General features: G+C 33.6%; 1 protein-coding gene and 1 long non-coding RNA gene across 4 annotated transcripts; both read right to left on the bottom strand.

Moving 5' to 3' along the window:
* Window positions 1-4,077: 4,077 nt before the first annotated feature.
* On the bottom strand, window positions 4,078-5,404 carry LOC132062777 (uncharacterized). Its single transcript, XR_009416250.1, has 3 exons — window positions 5,360-5,404; window positions 5,209-5,284; window positions 4,078-4,487 (listed from the first exon to the last, which is right to left on the bottom strand). It is a non-coding gene; the product is annotated as an uncharacterized LOC132062777 (long non-coding RNA).
* Window positions 5,405-10,195: 4,791 nt separating this feature from the next.
* On the bottom strand, window positions 10,196-16,174 carry LOC132064654 (uncharacterized). Of its 3 annotated transcripts, none has more exons than XM_059457717.1 (7): window positions 15,919-16,174; window positions 15,765-15,841; window positions 15,330-15,597; window positions 13,400-13,535; window positions 11,270-11,361; window positions 10,577-10,700; window positions 10,196-10,505 (listed from the first exon to the last, which is right to left on the bottom strand). In XM_059457717.1, coding segments are annotated over exons 2-7 (714 nt in total). In that variant the 5' UTR covers window positions 15,766-15,841; window positions 15,919-16,174; the 3' UTR covers window positions 10,196-10,412. The 3 variants fall into 3 exon arrangements, with proteins under 3 accessions (XP_059313700.1, XP_059313701.1, XP_059313699.1); XM_059457718.1 differs by having other exon boundaries at window positions 15,785-15,841; window positions 15,919-16,171; XM_059457716.1 differs by lacking the exon at window positions 15,765-15,841 and having other exon boundaries at window positions 15,919-16,172.
* Between the last annotated feature and the right edge of the window lie 7,037 nt (window positions 16,175-23,211).

The raw sequence follows: 23,211 nt of genomic DNA, 5'->3' as shown, positions 1-23,211 counted from the left end.
AAAATGTTCTCAAAAAAATCACTTTGAACCAAAAATATCCCAATAAAAAAATATTATAAAAATACCTTTAGCGCAGTAAATTTACTGCGCTAAAGCAGTTCACGGAGACGGAGCCGTTAACTGCTTTAGCGCAGTATTTTACTGCGTTATAGAAGCAGTTAAAAAAAAAAAATCTATAACGCAATAAAATACTGCGTTATAGAAACAGTACCAAAAAAAAAAAAATTGGCCAACTTTATTTTTTGCAACACTTAGTGTTTTTTTTCATACTTTGACCAATGATTAGTCCTGTGCCAAGACTTCGAAACGTCAATATTTTATATAGAACCTGATATTTTTTTCTGCGTACAATAATGTAGGCTCAATACATCAAGAATATGTAAACGTTCGGATAGTGATTTTAGGGTTGAAAATGTGCTCGAAGTAAGTTTTGTTTATAAACTTTAGGTTTAAGTGTTCTATATACATAGACGTCCATTTTTGTTTGAAGACTTGTTGTCATTAGCTTATGTGTGTTATTTTTTAAAGCGTAACTTTATTTCGAATATACGCGATTTTTTGCGCTCGGACGTCCGATTTATGCGATTTTTTTTTTTTGCAACATATTCGAAATAAAGTTACGCATTAAAAAATAATACACTTAAAGAATACTTAGTGTTTTTTTCCATAAAAAGATTGCAACATCTTATTTTAATAAATCTTTTCTTTGCAGCGCTTAGTGTTTTTTTCATACTTTGACCAACGATTAGTCGTGTGTCAAGACTCTGCAATGTCAATATTTTATATAGAACCTGATATTTTTTTCTGCGTACTATAATGTAGGCTCAATACATCAAGGATACGTAAACGATCGGATCGTCGTTTTAGGGGTTGAAAAGGTACCCGAAGTAAATTTTGTTTAAGGTTTAAGTGTTTTATTTTTTAAGGTTTTGATTTAAGCGTGTTATTTTTTAATCAAGGCATAACTTTATTTTAAATATAAATATAATTCTAAAAAATATAGGGAGAAAAACTAGTTGTAAAGTGGTCAAACTTTAGATGGTCATAACTTTGTGCTCGGATGTCCGTTTTACGCTTTTTTTTTTAGCTTACATATTTTTTCGAGATCTATGCGGACAAATAGCCGCAAGGAGGTTTGGCCAAGCCGATTTTTAAAAAAAATACCTTTTATCCCATTCAATTTCAATTTTTCCCCAAATTGGCGTGAAATTTTCAGTTTTATTTACTTATAAGATGATGATACGCAATAGATTTCAACGTAAAAATCCCGGAGTAATGTAGCTGTGAATGTCAATTTCACTTCTGCGGTTTCAATTTTTGAAAATAAAGCTGACTAATTTTCTCGACATATAAAGTTGATTAAAATAACCTTACAGTTAAACACTAAGTTTTTTCAAACAAAACTTACTTCGGACACCTTTTCAACCCCTAAAATGACCATCCGTACGTATACGTGTCCTTGATGTATTGAGCCTACATTATTGTACGCAGAAAAAATATCAGGTCTATATAAAATATTGATGTTTCGGAGTCTTGACACACGACTAATCATTGGTCAAAATATGGAAAAAAAAAACAATAAGTGTTGCAAAAAATAAAGTTGACCAATTTTTTTTTGGTACTGTTTCTATAACGCAGTTTTTTCTTGCGTTATAGATTTTTTTTTTAAAATCGCTTTATAACGCAAGAAAAAATCGCGCTAAAGCGATTAATGACTCCGTCTCCGTGAACTGCTTTAGCGCAGTAAATTACTGCGCTAAAGATACTTTTGTAACATTTTTTTTTATTGGGATATTTTGAATCAAAGTGATTTTTTTGGGGGCATTTTGGTTCCGGACTCGTTTACACAAGACAAGGGTCAGGATTACCATTGCAGTACTGGCTCTGAGTCTTGGATTCTAGCGTGTTCAACATTTTAAATATCTAGAGAAAGGAATTGCGTGAATTTGTATAGGAAAGTAGATTACGGTCGTTTGGTTTGCAAAAAAAGTCGGCCCAAGGTTCTACTGTGGGAATCATAATATTGGGATTGAATAACGATAAGGTATTTGGTGTATATAATTTCATTGGTAAATGTTTGGTTTATTGGACCAAAAATGAAATAATACGAAATATAATATAAAATAAAATGTGTGTTCGTTTTAAATTGGATAAACCTGTTTTTTGTTCAGCTTGACTTTTTTTTTTTTTTTTTTTTAAATTGTTTTTTTATTACATAAGGGGTAGGGGAAGGGAAATGGAGAAGGGATTACAATGTGGGAATTCAAACTCTCACCAACAAGGTGAAAGTTCATGTAGCCAACCAACTGAGTTACTAGATCCCTACTCAACTTGACTTTCATAAAGGACTTCGAGAGAAAAGTTTTGATTATTTTATTCCCAGATTAGTAATCATAGGATTCTATCTCGAGATTATACTTTTATCCTTGTAATCAAATGAATATTACTTGCTTAGCGGTCAAGGGAAGAAGGGAGAATGTAGAGTTTACGAGGTTTTGAGTCTCAATGTAGATCTGAACAAGCGTGTAGGGAGATGTTTTTGCATAGGATGCACCTTCCCACTAATGTGTTTGATGATTAAATAGAAACTCTCAAGTAGCTGGACACATGGATTTTAATCAAAATGCTCCGGGGCCTAATACAATCTCTATAAGCATGACTACTTTTTAAAATTGGCATGTGACAAGCCTATAAATTTCACAAGTGGATCATATGCTCAAGGCTCAAGCATATTGGTTAAGATATGCATCATTGGACAAGGAGGCGGAAGAAGCCCATGCAGCGTAGGAAACAGCCCAAGCTTTGCCTGCACGAAATGATTAGGTGGCTTTTGTTAACTCTAGTTAGTAAAAGTTCATTTACTCACTAGTGATCAGGCAAGTGGATGTGTTATTGACTTATTGCTAGTTAACTTATAGTACAGACTCGTTAAAGATAGTATTTAAAAGGTAATGCAGGGACTTGAAATGTAGTTCATTCCAATTGGGGATCTAATTGGGGCAAATATATTTATGGAAATATTTATTAAACTATGGTTGACACCCAATTCTAATTAAGTAAATATAGATGTTAACATGGGACATGCGTCATCCATCCAAGTAAACTTGGGGAAATGAAGACAACAAGAAATGGAGAGGAGCCGGATCCCTCTCATTGTAAGAGAAGGAAGATAAATCGAGGCATCACACAAACACACACACACCAATATAAGAACAATCACTGGAATTAATACTGCAAAAGACGATGAAAGTGCTAAAATGTGAGGCTAATAACACCAATTGTTGATCAATATATGTCTTGAGTATAGGAGTGTTAAACTGATAATGTCGTATGATGAATACTGGCACAGACAAATGGGCCTTCCTATAATGTGGAAACAGGAAGAAGAGATGGGCTGCTTTCAAATCTTTAAAGAGGTAAGAATGTAGAGAGCAAAGTGTGTTCTGATATAGAAACCAGTATATTTAGCATATTTATGAAATGTATATTACGATGAGACTCAATAGTTATGGTACATTTATTTCGCATAGAAATGGACTGACTGGTTCATGTGAGAGTGGACGTGGAATAACAAAAGATAATTTTTACAGAACATGTTTCATAAGTTCCCTTGCCGCTGTAAGGTTGAAATGTTAACACCTATCCACTAATCAGGCACCAGAGGACTTAAACAGTATACTCTTTGTGTATTTGATTGGACATAGAATTTGTGATTGTTTTAGAAAGTTAGGTAAGCCACTGGAGAAGTAGTGTCTGGAGATAATTCAAGTACGAAACACCTATTAGTAAATCACTACATATTAAAAAAAAAAAAAAAAAAAAAAAAAAAAGAGATCAGTCAGGCGCACTGTTTCATTATGCGTGGGGTCGGGGAAAGGTGAATACGCCTATTGTACATATATATTGATTGGAAAAAGTATGGAATGGAAAGAGACTCAATACGTCCAAAATTTAGAAAAGGTTTCTGTTTAATCGATTAAAATGATCGTTTTTACCTTGAGAAGAATAGGTGACAATAGGCTTAATTTGGGGAATACTAGACATAAAAATACATATAAAAAGAAGGCTCAAGCTATATATGGGACAAGGAAATCAGCATCAGTACTGGCATTGTTCACATGATGATAGTTAACAATTTTGCACAGCAGCCCTTTTCATCAATGAGGATTGATGGGACCATAGAATTTAAAACAGACACTACCTAAATAGAAAGCAAATGCCAAAAACACTTTCGAGGTTTCTGTTTGGCTACTTCTTTAATAAGTCTCTCTTTTGTGTTCATGTTCATGCAATGATCAAATCAAAAACAATAATGTTTGGTCACTTTTAGGTAATACACTTCTCTTCTGCTTCTTCTTCAACAACTATTCAGGGCCAAAATTCAGCTCTTTTCACTTTCGATATGCTTTCCAACACACCAACTGGTGACACGTGTCCCATCACTGTTACCCTTTTGCTATCCAAGTCTATGCTAAAAGATGTCACCCCTGCTAATTCAATAAACCCATAGTCAAAATTCCCCTTCTATAATATTGTAAGAACTATGGTTTGGGCAAAAGAAAGTCAAAAATTGCAATCATGAAACTCTAATCCTTTGACGGATTAAAATTTAGTATGATCATTAGTGGACATGAATCATGATAGCTCAAACTCCCACTACTTTGAGAGAAAAATATTAAAATATTACCAATTGAGTCTCAATCTTAGATGAATAGGGTTGATTATATGAATCTTTTTCATGATCAGTCTTATATAATAATAAAGTTAGATTCTCCAAGTAAAAGAAATTTTGAAAGTGCAAGGCATGCAAATTTGTGCAACTTTTTCCAAAATGTATCATGGAAAATGGCAAATCTTGTGCATCAAGTTGAAGTCATTGAAGAACACTCATTGGCTCGTGATCTTTCTGGTGACATCATTAATAATTCTCTCCTGTTTCTAGCTGCAATTTATGACTTACCTCCAAATGCAAAGAAAAACAAAAAGACAAGAAAAACTACAATTTGACACTGTGAAAAAGAAAAATATGTCGTGTTCTTTTTTCCCTGATGATATCTAAACTTTTAATTTTTAGATGAAACTGCAGTAATATATTTTCTTAACTGACTTTTCCGTTTTCCAAAATCCAATTATCAAGTAGGAGAGAAAAAAACAGGGGAAACAGAGTTAGCAAAAATAGCTCGTAGAAATATCAAATATGTAATGTACCTTCCATCTTTGAGAGATGTTTCTTCACTTTACCAGCACAGCCTTGACAATGAAGTGACACTCTCATCACAACTACCTGCATAGTATTTTCACAATGAGTAAATATAAAGTGCTTTTAAGATCATAAAAAAGAAAAAGAAAAAAATGTAACCTGGAAGGAGTTATCTGATGAGGGTAGTGAAGGAACAATTTGGGATGACGGTAGTGAAGGAACAATTTGGGAACCATTTTCTTGATCTCTCTTAGAAATAGTCAAAACAGGAACAGAGGAAACAGAGGAACCAACAGCATCAGCAGCATTTCTTGATCTCCTACTTATAGTAGTAGCATTAGTAGTAATAGGCATAGAACCAAGTGTACGAGGTACATCCCCTAACCTAGTACATTTGGAGTAGTTGTTAATTAATTTTGCATGTTCTTCCATCAACATTCTACGCGGGGCCACCGGCACGATAACTGACCTTGAATCACAGTTCATGCACACTGCAGTTGACACTTCAGACTGGCACATAAATCCTCTCATCTTACTGTACCCTCCTAATTTCTTGTAGTTCATATCTTAGCTTTCTTTCTGTATGAATATGTGTTTTCTTGTAGGGACAAAGTTTTTGAGGTTGTGAAAAATATCTGGTACTATATAAAAGATGGATAAAATGAAGTGAGGAGAGTGGAGAAGGAATGCTTCTCTTTATGACTTAACAACCAGTGGGGCTTTAGTACTTGCTAGTGACAGAGTTGCATATTCGACAGTATTTCTATAATGAATGCAAGTTATGTACGGGGTAGCTAATAGGGATAGTGTGAAGACTTTTAACATTATTAGTGTAATGTAACATGTTATAGGAAGTTAGGTAGTAACTAGTATTGAATTTACTAGGTTATTAACTATAGAGTTTGCTACCTAAACTATCAGGACCATGGGCGGAGCCACCTTAGGGGAGAGGTGGTCAGGTGCACACTTCGCCAAAAAATTACACGGTATACATAGGTTAAATGTTCGCTATTATGAGTATATATTTAATTTTGCACACACTTAACATAAGTGAGAAGAAAATTTGCACACCCTTCGCCTAATTCCTGGCTCCGCCACTGATCAAGACCACCAACTAGTTAGCAAACCACACCTCAACCGTATAAGTGACCTGATCATATAAATATTTTTTATACTATCAGTGCATCAGACTTGAAACTTTTATATTATTGTTAAGTCATGTTCGGATATGAGGGAAAAATGAATTGTCTCAAACATTAATTGGTCAGCCAAATTAATTTAGCCCTGAAAGAGACTCCTGAAAGATAGTGTCTACTCTTCTCAGTGAAGCACTTCAGTAGTTAAAACAACTTATTCTCACTTTTAATATTATGATGATGATTGGTAGAAACAAATTTACTACTCATAAAAAAGGTAGGAGGGATATATAATAAGCTTTGAATTTGGATGGTCAAATGAATCAGAGATGATAACAGAAGAGTAGCAGTACAATAGAGGATCTGTAAGGGTCAAGATTTTTAGCAAATACAGTACAAGTGTACAACTGATCAGTAGCTTCAGAGTTGGAACTTTTTCTTGTTGCTGTCCACAAGGAGCAAAAGTATTCGAAGTCAGATATTGAAATTTTGTTGGGATTCCTGTGAATGGAGCCCAAGAATAGTACCAAGTGCCATCTCAAATCTGTGTGCAGAAATTTGGTATAAAAAAACAGCCGAGTCCTTAAGGAGTCATTAACTTGACCTAGTGAAATTTTAATATATTTAGTTTGGATTGTTTGTAGCTTTTAAATTGTCATAGTTGGATATAAAGCAGATGTGATATGTGCGACAAGTCCATCTATACACTGATAATGTAAACAGCTTCTTATGCAGTTGATAGTTATAGGTAACTGTCCATAATAAATAAAAGTTATTAACGTGAAAAAGCAAAACACATAACCTCCTATAATCACACCATCCTCTTAGCTGCATCAATTTATCTTCCCTTTTTATGCTATTAATCTCACCCGATGTTTGGTAACTATTTTGAGCAGCTTAATCTAAATTCGCATCTGAAAGTTCCACTTGGAATAGTAAAGCACGCCCTACTAAAGGAGTAAAGGTGACTCCAATCCAATGGCTCGAACCCGAGACCTGTAGTTAAGAAGGGAGGAACTTGCCAATCTATCACAATCGTTGATGATCTGCTGTATTAATTTATCATGATTATGCAATGCCATGTGAAACTCTGTTTCATCCTCTTAATTCATTGCCATAACTTGGTAGTTTAGCACTCTCTCTCTCATTTCAAGTACTAAACCTTCCCCTTCCTCTAACAGCAACAAATGCTTAACTATTGCACATTTGCACTTAGCTATCACATTAAATTGTAGAACCACCTGCCTACCTACATTCTCTTCTTTTTCTTCATTAATGTTCTGGAATATTTTCCTAGTAATACCTCTTCGATCTACTTTATTTTGTCCTAAACTATGAAAGGAAAATACCTTAGTTGAAGTGCTTTTAATTACATAGTATGAAGTTTTTACAAATTACATGTTATGAAGTTTTTACTCATGATGAATGCTAAAGACAAAACGAGCTCATGGAAGCTCTTTAGGAAAGGCTGCTGCATAACACTTTTGAGCACCAAATACATCTATGTATTGATTAAGTGATACCCAACATTATTGCTAGTTTCTACCAAAATTAATACTACACCACTTTGCTTCTTTACTGAGGGGTTCTTGGCATTGAAGTACCCCAAAGTCAGATGAAGATGAAGTCAGACACGATTTCCTTTGGGTGGTCCTAAAGACAGATGAAAATTATGTGTGATAACAACCCATGCTTAAAACTTCATGAACATTTATTGGTTGGCTTAAGATTAACACATAAATCGTTTTCCTTTCAGATAAAACGGTGCGCACAAATAAAACACTCTCAAACTGATCTATGATATACATTTTTTAACTATTATAAAAACATGAGTTTGGGGTGGTTTCGTTGTCCACCTATCCCCATTAAGTCAATAATGGTGGATTCATTGTCACATGCGTATCAACCCATTAGTGGGAGCAAGTGAAATCATTGTACAACAAAAAACGTGGACCCTATATTATTCTTTTTCTTAAAAGGTTAAGTAATCAAACCATACAATTTCCTTTCTTTTCTTATATTAGCTTGAGATTTAATCTAGATATTTAACTGTTGTATTTCTTTATTAATACGTCATTTATTTGTTATGTTTACTAAAATAAATATACTTAAAATATTTATATTTTAAAATAAGATAGAATTTAATTACTTTTTCATTTTTATTCTTACTCTAATAAATGTGAAAAGAGATTAATGTCGTAAAAGAAAAAATAATATTAAATGGAGATCAAATAATAAATAAGGTAAATTAGTCAAATTATAATTCTAATTGACATTTCCTTAAAAAAACATGCAAAAGACAACACGACAAGTAAAATGAGCTAAACCAAGAATATTCACCAAAAATTAAAAAACAGTATTTTTTCGTTTAAATAGAAAATCAAATTTCTACTTTGTTTCATTTTAAACATGTAAAATTAATTTAATAATTTGAACTAATGTAAATTTGATTTAATTTTAGAATTATCCAAATCAAAATTTGATAATAAGTATTGTTTAGGTCCAATCTACATACATTAACAATAGAATATTTTACATCTTTAAATTAATCGAATTAAAATTCAAGTTATCAACTGATGCTTAAATATTGCTATTATTTTATCTCAAAGAGGGGAAACTAATTTCCTTTTAAACAAGTCTTCGCTTTTAAAAAGTATTAATAAATTTTTGCAAACTTTGTATTCGTAGCAAACATTAATATAATAAAGTTTTGAATACGGAGCACAAACCATAGTGTTATATTAATCGTGTTTTGAACATACAACTTATTAGTAATATAAGTAAAAGATTCAAGTGAATTTTTATTTAAAAAACTGACAAAATAATGAATAAAATAATTGCAATTTGAGAAATTATATAACCAATTAACATTAATAAGAACAAATTTTGAAATAAAAGAAAAATATATGGGTCAAAAAATTAATTTGATGTGTAACTATATAACATAAACTTTAGTAGAATTTTAAATTAAATTTTAAAGAAAATACATTTATGATGTGAGACTACATGATAATATTTTCAGTAAATTGATATAAATGATAAAAGTACTTATTAACAATATATCATTGTAATTATGAGAGAAGAACAAACGCAAATATTGTATCATGTCAACAACTTTTCTGCTATCTGTCGAGATAAATTATGCATTTGAATTATGCGCTGAACTTTCTAATTTTTATTTGTGAATGGTAAATAAGAAATGATTGACCTTCAGGAGAATAATGTATAATGACTCACGGTTGTTGTATAAAATACAATTCAATCTAAGAAGCAAATATATATCTTTGCAAACCTAATAAATTTATAGCATTAAGCGATAGTAAAAAACAGATAGAATGTTAGATTCTTAGTGCTTTACAGCTTAAGAACTGAATGTTCTTATAATTAAAACATAATAAGTTATGTTACTTTATTAAATTATACTACTAAAGTTTTGGTTAGGACCAATAGAATGTAAAGATTTCAACGGAACAAAAACTTTGAGATGAAATGAAACCAAATAATTTCTTGTACGTACTTCTTTGAACGAAAATGTTGTCATACTAATATTATGTTTGTCGTTAGCTTATATTAGGCCTCACGGGCATCAACATCTAGTGTACATAGAAGAATCAACTTAGTGCCAAATATACAAATTATGACTTTTTAGGTCCAGAGTCTTACTCCCAGGCCCATTCTTTCCATCATCTAGCCAGGAGAAAAGGAATATAGTATTTTACTTACAAAATAATGTTTCTACTTTGGTGTAAAAAATTGGAGAAAATAAAACTGTAGAGACTTCAATATCATCAAAATAACAATTGGAGCCAACCGCTTTTTTGTGTTTCTGTTTCCACTAAAAAGCAAAACTGCAGCTGTCTTTCATTAATCAGCAAACCTCCAGTTTCATTGTCTTTAATAAGCTCAGCAATTTGACCCTGGCCATATACAGTGCTAATCCATCGTAGCATGAAAAATTTTAAACAACAGGAGTTAACTAGAGACCATACAGTGTCTCATATGTACATTCTACTATTGACAAATCCTTTGATGGATATAGAGATTCATGAAATTACAAATACATTGTTAGACTCCGGTTAGAGTTCAAACATGCTGAGTTCTGAGAATGCAATGTCACCAAAATAAGCAGTTATGCTCTTCAACCTCCCATGAAGCATATTCTCTTCGATCTGCACAAGGAAGCCAGCTCTAGTGAACTACTTATCACCCCATGCTAATACAACAAAGAGAATCAGATTACCTCGACTTTCAAAGGCGGAGAAGACAACCAAGAAAGCTCTTCAACTTGCAGTAAGTCCACGTTGCGAGGCAAGTACATAATGACATTTGGCGCTATGCTTTGAGCAACTTGGAACAATGAATAACTGCACAATAAGTAACTTAAAGAGTCTTATCAACAAAACAAATGTCATCCTGTTAGACAGAAATAAGGTGTATCTGAACTATATAAGCTCGAATTACACAAGAGCAGAACATAAGGAATGAAAACTCTTATTAATGACGGAACAAGAGATACCAGAGTTAATTTAATAGATCATGACAGAAATTGAAGATTATATACTCCATCTATCTCCTACTAGACCCACTTCTCAACTGCACGCTGGATCTGGGAAATTTTATATAAATCAAAGCCTGACGATCAAGCTTTATTAATGATTCCCACCTTTTAACTGTACCAGCCTTTTTTTGGCATATTTATCTCTACAGAAAAGTTCTTGAGGTAATTTAACACTAAAACTAAGGGGTAAAGAAATGGAAAAAAGGAAGTTATTAAAACACAACACAAGAATGGAAATTATTTCTTAACATAGTGAAAAAAGACTCGACATAGAACTTACTCAAAAATCCAACTGATGATGAAATCTTTAAAAGAAAGTTACCATATAGCCAAAACCAGAGTGTAGAAACAACTAGATAACCATAAGGAGCATACCCATTTTTTGGCTTCAGTAAGTCAAGGGTAAAAGTTTCCTGTGTCAGATATGCTGGACCTCCCCATGGCGGTGAAAGAAATACTACGTCCCCCTAGTAAGAGAAGATGGAAACATTTAAGAAGAGAAACTGCAAAGGAAAATTGAGAAAATTGCAGGGATTGAGTGGGAGTCCCTCAACAGGGAATTATATTTTAGTTTTCCTGAATTTTGTCGATATGCAATACTGAAAAAACCATGCAACAGCCTCATGTTTTGATCCTCGGAAAATCTAAAATCCCTTACTTTTCTGCGAACATATCCGCCGATGAAGGTACACAAACACATAATCAATGATCCAATATGCAGCTATCCAACACATGAAGATTAAACATGCTTTAGTTTCATCCTACTCCAACATAAGTGGAACAACGGCATAGCAAGAAGTAGATTCTATCATCAGGTAATTTAAAATCCTCTCACTGTTTAAAACTTTTAAGGAGATGAACTGATGCTCTTTAGTAAAAGGTCAGAATTCTGCATTTAGAAGTTTTAGCAGCTACTTATGAAACGGTATACTACTTATCCTCAAAGCCTACGTGAACAAGGAAATTACTTTATACATCTAATGTCATTATTTTATGTAACTTAAGGCTGCTTCCAGCAACAAATAAGCACAGGGTGTCAATATTTTATTGAACTTTAGGCTCCTTCAAGTGACAGAAGTTAACAACCTTTTGTAGAGACAAATCTGGAATCTGGAACCATATATCATAACATGGAAACAACAATAGACTTGACCTCACTAGACAAAGCAAGATACTCTGTCGTCTATTTTCAAAAGCCATGCAATGCCAACCACTGCAGAAAAGCTTATAGTTTAGTTTGACATAATGGTACAGGTGTTACAGAAGACAGTTTGCTAGACACAATTTTTCTCTTTTGATAACCGAGAAATCCCTGAGGTCCAGTGGCACACTCTTCAAAACTCAGTGGATAATGGGCCACCACTCTACCCTTCTCCGCATATTTACCTGGATTTCTTCTGCGGCAAGGTTTGAACTTGTTGCTAGGCATAAATTTCTTTAAATCATTTTGGTTTCAAAATTGAAAACTAAATGAGGTCATAATTTCAAAGTTTTAACCAGTGTTATCAAAGGCGCGCTTTAAGCGCGCTTAAGCCGTAAAGCGAGGCTCAAAACATGTTGAGCGCTTCGCCTCGCTTTATGTGCGCTTCAGTGTCGTCATCAAGGCTCTAAAACATACTTTTCCTTGCCAATGAGCCTCTCTTGAGGAGGTGACACTAGATGATTGACATTTCACTTTATCTTAATATTTTTACAATTTCTTTGTCCATATATTTGTTATTCATGCTTATTATTATTAATCTTGGACTAAACATATATATATTTGTATTTTGCACCATTGCGCTTTTTTTCATTAAAGCCCACGCTTTATATGCGCTTCGCGCTTAAAGCCCCAGCTGACCTTAGAGCTTTTTTCGCGCTTTTCGCTTTTGATAACACTGGTTTTAACATGACGAAATACAAATTAAAGATACCAGAAGTCAAATTTTCATTAATCTGAGCCATATTTATCATTTTTGTTAATCAGAGCCATATTTAGACCCAAAAAAGTTGTAATTCAACTGCCAGCTAGAAGCAGCAGTTACTTGGATCTCTAAATCAAGAGTTCCAAATCAGTAGTCATCATGTTTATGATGACTGAACAAAACCGTTTATTGATCTTAATACCAAATCGCCTAAAGCATGAAAACAGCCTCACTCTTGTCCATGGTTAAAGGATTCACACATTTGACCATTCTCAAACTCCAATATGCAGAAGTCTCATGCTGCTATCAGTCAAATCTCGAAAGCCATACCCTTCCTTTCTAAAATCTTAATAACCTAGAAGGATAATATTGGGGCAGCAAGAACCTCGTATCAAATGTAAAAATCATTAACATGTTAAAAACTGCTAGGTATAGAAGGTTAATCTAACAAAACAAATGCATGATCCACTTATATAAGCCAACTAGCATTGGATAGGATCCACGTTATAGCTTCTATTGACTTCATCTCGATAAAGAAATTATAGCTATTAACAGAGACGATATACCCATTACCCACTATCGAGAGAGAGAGGTGATGTACCTTCAAGTACGGGGCCAGTTGGAAAAAGTCTCCAACAATGAAATCAATATGATCTTCAACACCATATATCTTTGCATTTTCAAAAGCCAATGCGACCTTTCTAGGGTCAATATCAATTGCAATGACGGGATGACACCTATGACGAGATCATGGACATCAGTCTAAGGTTACTAGTATAGATTGAAACATCAGAGAAAAAAAATAGCAAGTTCTTGATTGACCCACAGCAGCAATACCTATGTTAAATTTATTTCTACAAGTTTGGCATACAACTAGTTATTGCTCTCCTTCCATATTAGATGTACGAATGAGGTCTCTTTGTCTTGATCCGAAGAAAAACTACCAGCTTCCAACATGCAAGGTAAAAGACATAGGTCAAGTCCAACTGCAAGGCGATACAGAAGGGAGATAAGTTGTGGTTATCGCTTTTGAGACATGCTCCTACATGAAGTCTGGACATTGCGCTGAGAACGCCAAAGTCTTGACGGAGCCATGAGACGGTGAGTGGATGGGCCCTCAATGTGGCAAGGGAAGTAGAAAGGATAATAGTAGCAGAGTTCCTTTTGGGATTCAAAACTTCGATTTCTAAATAATCATATCTAAAGGATAATAGTGGCATAGTTCCTTTTGGGATTCAAAACACCGATTTCTATATAATCATATCTACTATTGGAATTCTTAAAAACAGGAACATATCTTAGGTTATGCAATTGCTTTACAATTTTCGGACACAGTTTTTTGCACATGGCAATGTCCCAGCCCTAAGTAAATGAAGTAAGGGAATATCCTGTTTTTGCCCCTCTTAAACAATAAGACAATATACAAAACTTAGAAATTTTCAAGATAGTAAAATCCATTAAAAAATTAAAAGTAGAACTAAAACTACAATACATCTTTTATGACACTAAGAACCATAAAAAATCAAAATCATTAGACTACCATTCAAGGCCATCAAGCACCGTACTCTCATCAATAACCTTAAGAAGATATTTTGCAAGACTCATATGATGCAGGTATAGGTAACTGAGAGCAAGTGCACTGGATTTGTGGATCATCACCATAAAAATTTGCATCTCTGCAAGACAGCAATTGTCTTTTTGAGACAAGATTTTAGCAAATGAAATGACGCATGTAGCTCACAGAGAGCAAGTGGACTAGATTTATGAATCATCGCCGTAAAAGATTTGCACGGCAAGACAACAAGAGTCTTTTTAAGTAAATTTATCTGAAAATAACTAAGCAAAACAGCAACATAGAGGAAAATATCATCTTTAACAACCTCTCTACCAGAAGCTTGCTTTGTTTAGTGTTTCTTCCCGATTTTACTAGTTCTTTGAGACTGTAGACATAAGCAATTTGACTAACATAACGTTCATACAATCTCACAGAAATTCACCTGTCCACAAGATCTACTTTATTTCTTCACAGAGCTTTGATGAAACCTTTTACAAAGATTAGTAACTCGAGCAAGTATAAACTCATTATACTACAGGAGAATTTCAATAAAACGATGCACAGAGAAATATAATAGTGCAAGAAAATAACAGTAGAGGAACTATATAATGGATTCATTTCCATCTTTCTTGTTCTTTGTACTACAGGCAGAGCTAAAAGAAGACCCCCCACACCCCCCCCACCCCCCCAAAAAAAAAACAAAAAAAGGGGAAACTTAATTAAATGTACCCTTTGGCCAACTAGTTTACCAACATGGACGAAGTATACACTACCTATACACTTCAGCTGTATAAGTTGTGTATAGGTATGTATATTATTCGTATAGTATGTGTATATTTAGTATAAAGTATACACTACCTATACACTGTGTACATATTCTGTAAACTAGATGGCCGAATGGTATTTGGGTGTAATTTTCCAAAGAAAAACAAAAAGGAATAGAACACAAAAGGACTCAGCAAGAAACATTGCATACATAGTTGCAAATTGAATAGCATTGCCCCCAACTCCAGTGAAACCATCAATGACGACACCGCCGCCACAACGGACAGCATGCCTGACGGCAATCTTCTCCGGCGTAACGGAAAACCAACCTTCTTCATCCATCTTAATGCCTTGGTCATATCTCATAAAAAGATCATATCTTTGCACCCAATACTTCTTCACTAGTGGACTAACCCCCTCTTCTTCTTTATCTTTAACAACTACTCCCTTTTTAATTCTCCATTTTGCTTTGAATTTCACTGAGGAAAAAACAAAGATTCTCAAGTTACACAATGCTTTAACAAATTAACCAATTTCAAGATTGTAGCAGATAAAAACTAGGACTATGATTGTTAATTCTACTTGGTCATATCTTACAACAACAACAAAAAAAAAAAAAAAAAAATCATATCTTTGGACCCAATACTTCTTCACAAGTGGACTAACCCTTTCTTCTTTAAAAAACTGCTGCCTTTTTAATTCTCCGTTTTGCTTTGAATCTCACTGAGGGAAAAAACAAAGATTCTCAAGAAATAACATAATGGTTTAACAAAATTAAACTAGGGATATGATTGGGTTACCTCTTTTCTTGAAAGACTTGGGTTTTCGTTTTCCAGGAAAATAACGGCGTTTGCGTAACGCTGCAATTTCATCGCTCGGCATTTTTTTTTTTTTAGGTGTTTCTCCTAATATTACACACACAGAGAGATAGATGTTGCAAATATTAATTCAATGGAATCGAAATTATGCGGGGTGGGAAACTCCAAGTTCTTCCAGTAAAGTGTACTTGAGTGAAACAAAAGAAAGATAAGGGACTAGTAAAAGGAATTGCTAGGTTTCTAGGGAAATTTTCGTTTATATCAGAGTTTTAAGTTTGAAGTTTTAAACTAAGGAAGTAAAATTGTTCGATTATTAGGACCCGTTTGGCTATGAAATTTTTTCACTTTTTCCCGGAAAATTATTTCACTCTATTTGAAAATCAGCATTTGGTCATGAAAATTCCAAACACAATATCTTGTATTCACTTTTTTCACTTTCAATACATTCAAATAATCAAATATTCTTTGCAAAAACTATAACCAAACACAACTCTAACTTCAAATCCAACTCCAAAATTTCAAATAAAGTGAAAAATATTTAGTTTTCATAGCCAAACGCCTACTTAGTATTATTAATACATTTTTAGTAATAAGTGATATTTTTAGTTTGACCATTGCTCCTTAATAAAATTACTCACTCCTGAAAGAAGAGTTTCTACTAACTTAACCTAAACTCCATTTTTATTTAAATAAGAGTAAAATTGGAAGAAAAAAATGAATGTCTTCTTGATTTTGTGAAACACCATTTATTGTGAAATAAAATAGAAAAAGGTAAAACATCACTCATTATGAAATGGAGCGAGCATAAATGTAAAATATTGAATTGTAGTTTAATAGTTGCAGATTTACTTTACACAAAAATGTGTCAAGTACAAATTTATAAAGAGATCTTTTCCTCTTTTCGTTTTCCATCTCCATATTCAAGTTTCAATGCCTATGTCAATTGTCATTGCAACGCTAAATACCATTAGACCAATCTAGCTATTCCTTATTAACAAAGGGAAAAGGTCCAAAAAGTTTCATCAACCATACAAAATATTTAAATTTTACCCTGTGTTATATTTTGGGATTATTCAACCTTTGGCGTTAGCAAAAGATCTTGTCTTTGTTGTTAATTTTAACGGAACTCTAGCGTGGATCAATTGGATTTCACGTGTCAAGATACTTTTAAAACAAAAAAAAAAAATCAACTTTACTTCTCTATTTTGGACCATGATAAAGTTACTCCCCACTATATTTTTTTATTGAAGCTCCGTCAAGGTAAAGAATAAATATGAGAGGTATAAATGACTCTAGTCCATAATTATAATTGATGAAATTAAGATACTTTATATAGTAGTGATAATCCTTTTCCTTTAACAAAATGGCAATTCTATTTACCCAAAAAAGGCAAATCTATGGTTAAGGCATCATCTAGTTCTTTTTATTTTCTTTTTTGGTTCCTTTACCAACTGAAAGAGTTTATGCTAGTTTATCTATGATTTGTAAGAAATGCCACGATACGTTACAAGTAGAGCCATTACCATGCTTTTAAAGGTTCAAGATCCACATTTACAAGACTTGTTTTCTTTGCCTTCTCCTAACCCGAAATTTCTCAATCTTTAAAAGAAACAAAAACAAAAAGAACAGAAGAATGGATTAGGTAAAGTCTTCATCTATCAGGGAATAGTAGTTTTCTGTAGCTATAGGCAGTAGAATTTTAGCCATATATGAAATACTTCAGCTTCTGTTGGATTGTTATTTCGTTTCGGTAATCTATTATGACTGAAACTTTTCGAGTTTAGTGTACTTTTGTTGGCAATCTTATACTATGATGAATCTATTGTGTTTACTAGTGGAGTAATAGTTCCAAAAGAATGTTGTTTTACAGGTAAAGATAAGTCCTTTCTTGACTTTTCTTGATAAATGATAAAAGTTTGATTTTTTAGTCAGGTATCGGAGCTTTAGCAAATTTAGTGTGGGATATTTTTGATTCAGCCTTCTTGAATTCTGATAACTCCATTTTTCCCACGTACAGTTCATGTCAAAATTTCCCACTCTTTTTTTTTTTCCAACTACAACTCAATTATTGTTCAAACTAAAATCTTGCATATAAGGATACTGCTGGAATTCAAAGATGCAGAAAGTAGGAAGAAGGCTATCGTGCCAGATCTCAAATGTGATTCAAGCACAAGTGCCTTACTTAAATCTAAATTTGCAGTGGATTCACATTTAAATTTATGAATGGAACACCCTCGTTTAAGCTCCCAAATACGTAAATTTCTATTTAGCAAATGAAATCTTTCTTGTATGAATTCTTCTCTAATTTGGTGCCTTGATGTTACTATAGAAACAGGAATAAATGTTTGTGTCACACATAACAATCTGTATAATAATATTTTACTAGCAGTGAAGTTTGAGTTAAGAATAAATATAATAACTTAAAGACATCTACATTGAAGAAAAGCAATTGCAGTACTAGTGTTCAAAAATATATCAAAAGAAGTTTAAAAAAATATTACATGTTGGCTGCTGCAAAGTGGAATAAAGAGGAGAAAGCGAAGATAATATAAATGGCACGAGGCAGGGCAGGGCAGGTTGAAACCTTAATAGGGAAAGACTTGCCCCGCCCTATTGCCATCCCTACTTCAGAGTAGTTGTGGTTTTTTGGATTTGGAATCTTTCCATTTGAGAAGAGCATTCACTGCCCTTTCTATAACCTTGGAGGGTTGAGGAGATTCCATTCCTGGAAACAATTCAAAGAAAATATGAAAGAGTGAGAAAATTAAGTACCTTGTTATTGAGCTGAAAATTGTGAGTGCAAGTATATAGGAAGATGAATAAACTTAAAACCCTAAACCCTAGTGCTATCTATGTGGAGAGTCGACAAGTAGGAAAAGATGAGGAAATTCAAAGTAAATACCTCAGGAAGATTAAATGATATATGGATCTCCCCTATACGTTTTAAACTGACCCGCAAGTGGCCAAGCACCTTTCTTTTCTTTTTCCTTTTTTCTTTTTTTGTAACAATTCGATACTGAAGATACACAATATCGGATTAAGCATTGTAATTTAACCTCTACGACAAAAAGCAAGTAGAATTGTCCTCTCTGTAGATATGCTTGACAACAAAATCACCATTTCCAACTACTCTCTGCCAGGGTGGTTTTAGTTTTTCTTTAACCATGTTGACAACCAGTAGAGCAGTGGCGGATCCAGGATTTTGAATCAGGGTGTTCGGAAAAACAATTGAACCAAATTTTGCATTTGTTCAGGGTGTTCAAAAGTCAATATATGTACATAAACACGGAAAATTTACCCTAAATATACACTGTAATTTTTTGCTCAGGGTGTTCAGGTGAACACCTTGAGTCCTTACTACATCCGCCCCTGCAGTAGAGAATCAGATTCCACCTGGACATTTTGATAGCCATTCTCCTTACATATGTTAACCCCTTTCCAAATAGCTAGAGCCTCAGCCATATTGTTGCTGCATTGCCCATAGAAATCAGTGAAAGCATGGAGCATAGTACCTCTGTGATCTGTGATGATACCTCCTCCTCCAGCCGAGCCTGGATTGCCTTTACTACAACCATCCACATTAAGTTTAACCCCATTAACATTGGGTCTGTACCAGTACACTGCTTGAGAGTGAGTTACAGCTTTGAGCTTTTCCACCATGCTGCATTTCTCTAGCCATGGACTAGGCAACTGTAAATCTGGAAATTGTGCTTTGAGAATTAAAGAAATGAACTTGTTGACTTGTTGAATGATGACCCATGTCGACATCTTCTTTTCTTCAAACCTGGCCCTGCACCTGTTTTTCCAAACTTCCCAACATATAGCAATTGGGATACACTGCAGAATACAGGAGCGAACTTCGTTTTTACCTTTAGCAATCCACTAATTCGTAGTGGATGATCTTAGTTGTCCCGGGACCAAACCGATACCACAAGTATTGCAAACGAATTCCCGTACCTCTTTGGCTCTTTGTCCTTCACTTAGGTGTTCGGTGGTTTCTATTTTATGTACTCGACAACAATTACAAATAGAAGGAAGGTATATTCCAAACCTTTTCACTGCATCATCGGAAGGAATCTTGTTTCGAAGGGCCCTCATTAAGAAGATAGAGATCCTGAAAGGAACCTTTCTGTGCCAATTCTTAGAGCTAGCAAGTGTTAAGCCTTTTTTCTTTCTCACAACCTGCCAAGCTGATTTGCTGGTGAACTTCCCTGTAAGGTCAGGAATCCAGATAGGAGTACCCTGTCTCTCAAGTCAATGGTGTAATTCTCAAACAGGTAAAGAATCACCATCTTGCATCGGTAATATAATTAGCTCATTGATCATCAGTTATTGTTGAAAACGAATTAAGTGAAAGATAGGTAATATAGTTAGCTCTCACATCACAATACTGACGAATCATGTTTATAGAACATTAAACCATCCTTGGTAAAGGAGATCAATAAACGGCTCTTTGGACATTATCGATTTTAGCTCTTTAGCCGGTACGGCATTTTGCTAATCACCAGTAGTTAGGAGTGATTTCAATCTGCTCGTTTCCACGTTTGGAATATCAATCGCCAGAGTCACTGATAATTGCTGATCACGAACAAATACAATCAACGTAAGAGCTATAACAAATTACTGCAAACTCGTCCATAAATCGCAAGAGATATAAGAAAATGTCATCTACTAAACAGTAGCTTGGGAAAGGGCCAACCTACGGAATCTTTTGAAATAGTTTCACTCTGAGGCCAACTAAAGCCCACTAAAAATTGGCACAGCCCAATATATATCCCTTTAACCATTTGTTAAAACATAAATTGAAGGCCCCACCAAAATTTATTGGCTTATGTCTTTGGCCAACTTGTCAAACTTCACAAAATCAAACACAATGGTCAAGTGCACACCCAATACACACACACACGCACTGAAGATGTATTTCTTTTGTTGGCAAGCAATCCTTGGTGGATGAGCTAAAATTTGTTGGGATGTTGAACCAAGTGAAATAAAAACTTGGCTGGAGCCAACATTAAAGGAGATTCATATTATCTGTTTAGGTTTTTGGGTTCATTTGCCAACTTTACAAATTAAACATAGTGGTTATAGTGCATATTAAAAATTAGAAAATGTGATATTACAAAGAAAACTTTAAAGTTTTTTTTTTTTTTGTTATTTCCTAAATGAGGACTAAAGAACTAAAGATCTAAAAAGGGGTGACCAGTTTTTGCCAACTAAAATCAAATGGATTTACAATTTCAAAGATGAACTATCGAAATGAAATATTTCCCCCTTCCCCCATCTTGATTCGCTATGTAGTAGAATTTCCTTTAATAAAAAGGTCACGTACATGTTTATTTCCTATTTATTTGGAATTTAATTTTCTTCATCATTAATTCAAATATTTTAAAACTCTTTTCTTTGTAGTTGATAATTCTAATTTTACCTCGTGTTCTATTAAGATAGTAATTATTATTTAGATGAGTAATAAGCATAGTAAAGTTGTTTCTTGGAGACATTAGGTTTGGGTACATTGTACAAGGATACATAATGTGTTGTCACTAGCTATTATCTCCTATATATAATCAAGGGTGACGTCAAATCTTTGTGAAAGTTAGCCAATTTAATCTTGAGCCAACTAGCTAAAGGATTGATGTGATTATGTGTTGCATGGTCTCCATATATACATACGCATGTATATAAAATCCTCATATTTTCTTGAGAAAAGGACATTGAGAGGCCCTATTTTGGGCTTAATACCGTGAGCTGGTCCTTCGGCCCAAACTAATCCCTGGCGCTAGCCGTCCAGCCCATTCACTACAAAAAATATTGACTTTTTGTAGCGACTAAAGATCGAAAAGTCGTCAGTAAAAGGTTCGCTGCAAAAAGAAGAGGACTATTTGTAGCGACTCTAGTCGCCAGTAAAGATCAACCAAAAAATTCATATTGAACCTTCAAAAATTGTATCATTGTTTTATAGAATATGTAATACTACTGTATATGTATAGAAAAAATGTATAATATGTGTATAACCAGTAAGTATACATTAATTATACATTTATTAAACAGAAATTATACGTTGATTATACATTTATTATACACAAATTATACAACAATGATATATTTTGTATACATATTTTATATGATAATGATACAGTTTGTATATGTGTGATACATTTTTCTATACATATACAGTAGTGATACATATTCTATACAACAATGATGCAGTTTATATACATATGCCGGAATTAGTTAAAAAATGGCTAAAAAATGAAATTATTTTGAAAAGGCTAAAAAATGACCTTTAAGATACTTGGACCACCGGGTGTCAAGATAGCCATTTATGTCCTTATTCTAATTTTCTATACATATACAGTAGTGATACATATTTTATACATTATTTTTTATAGTCTGCCGTAAAGATGTGGGGTCAAATTTAAAGTCTGGAGATGTGCATGATTTTTTGGAAAAGAGACTGGAGGGCTGAGGGTCAACATGACACGTTGAATATTAGTCATATACAATTATACATCGTTCTTATGATTTTTAATGCCATAAACGGAATAATAAAGTATTATTGTTAGCCATGCCGTTTTCGTTAATATTCTAATTAATTAAATCAATGACGAACGGCAGCAAAGGAGCATTATTCATCTATGGTTCTAGAAATTCATAGCTTGCAAATCTCGAAAGTAACGATTTAATAATCAAATAAGACGGAAATAATTGACTAACACAATGTAGTCCAACGTAAGTTACGTGAACGACCAAACCATTATCCATCTTTGTTTTTTAGTTGGTTTAATTTCATGTTCTCTACTTCTTTGTTTATATTTTTACACATTTAAGGAAAACTTTGACAGCTTTAGGGATTCTTTTCTTGAATATAATGCAAAGTTCTACAATAAACAGCTTAATAAAGAAAGCTTAAAGCTTCTATCTAGAAGGAAAATGCACATGATAATTTGAGGTTAAAATGTGTGACAACTAGAAGTCTACCCACAACGTCCATGACAAGTCTTCTATTACTTTCTAAAGTTTTCTTTAATACTAACTCACCTATGAGGAAAATATTTACACCTAGTGGTGCTTTTTTTTCTTTATACAAATACCCCATTAGTTTATAAAAAGACCTTGGGGGACCAGAGCAATATGGTTGTTGTATAGTCAATTTGGATTCACATAATTCAATCAGACAATTTATCTCAACCTCAGACTGATTAACACTCTGCAACTTCAAGATTAATATTTAATAATATTAAACTAGTTTTAAGATAGTGTGGAACTATGTAACTC

This window comes from Lycium ferocissimum, chromosome 7 (assembly GCF_029784015.1).
Source record: "Lycium ferocissimum isolate CSIRO_LF1 chromosome 7, AGI_CSIRO_Lferr_CH_V1, whole genome shotgun sequence".
Lineage (NCBI taxonomy): Eukaryota > Viridiplantae > Streptophyta > Magnoliopsida > Solanales > Solanaceae > Lycium > Lycium ferocissimum.
This window is presented reverse-complemented; position numbering and strand designations above follow the sequence as displayed.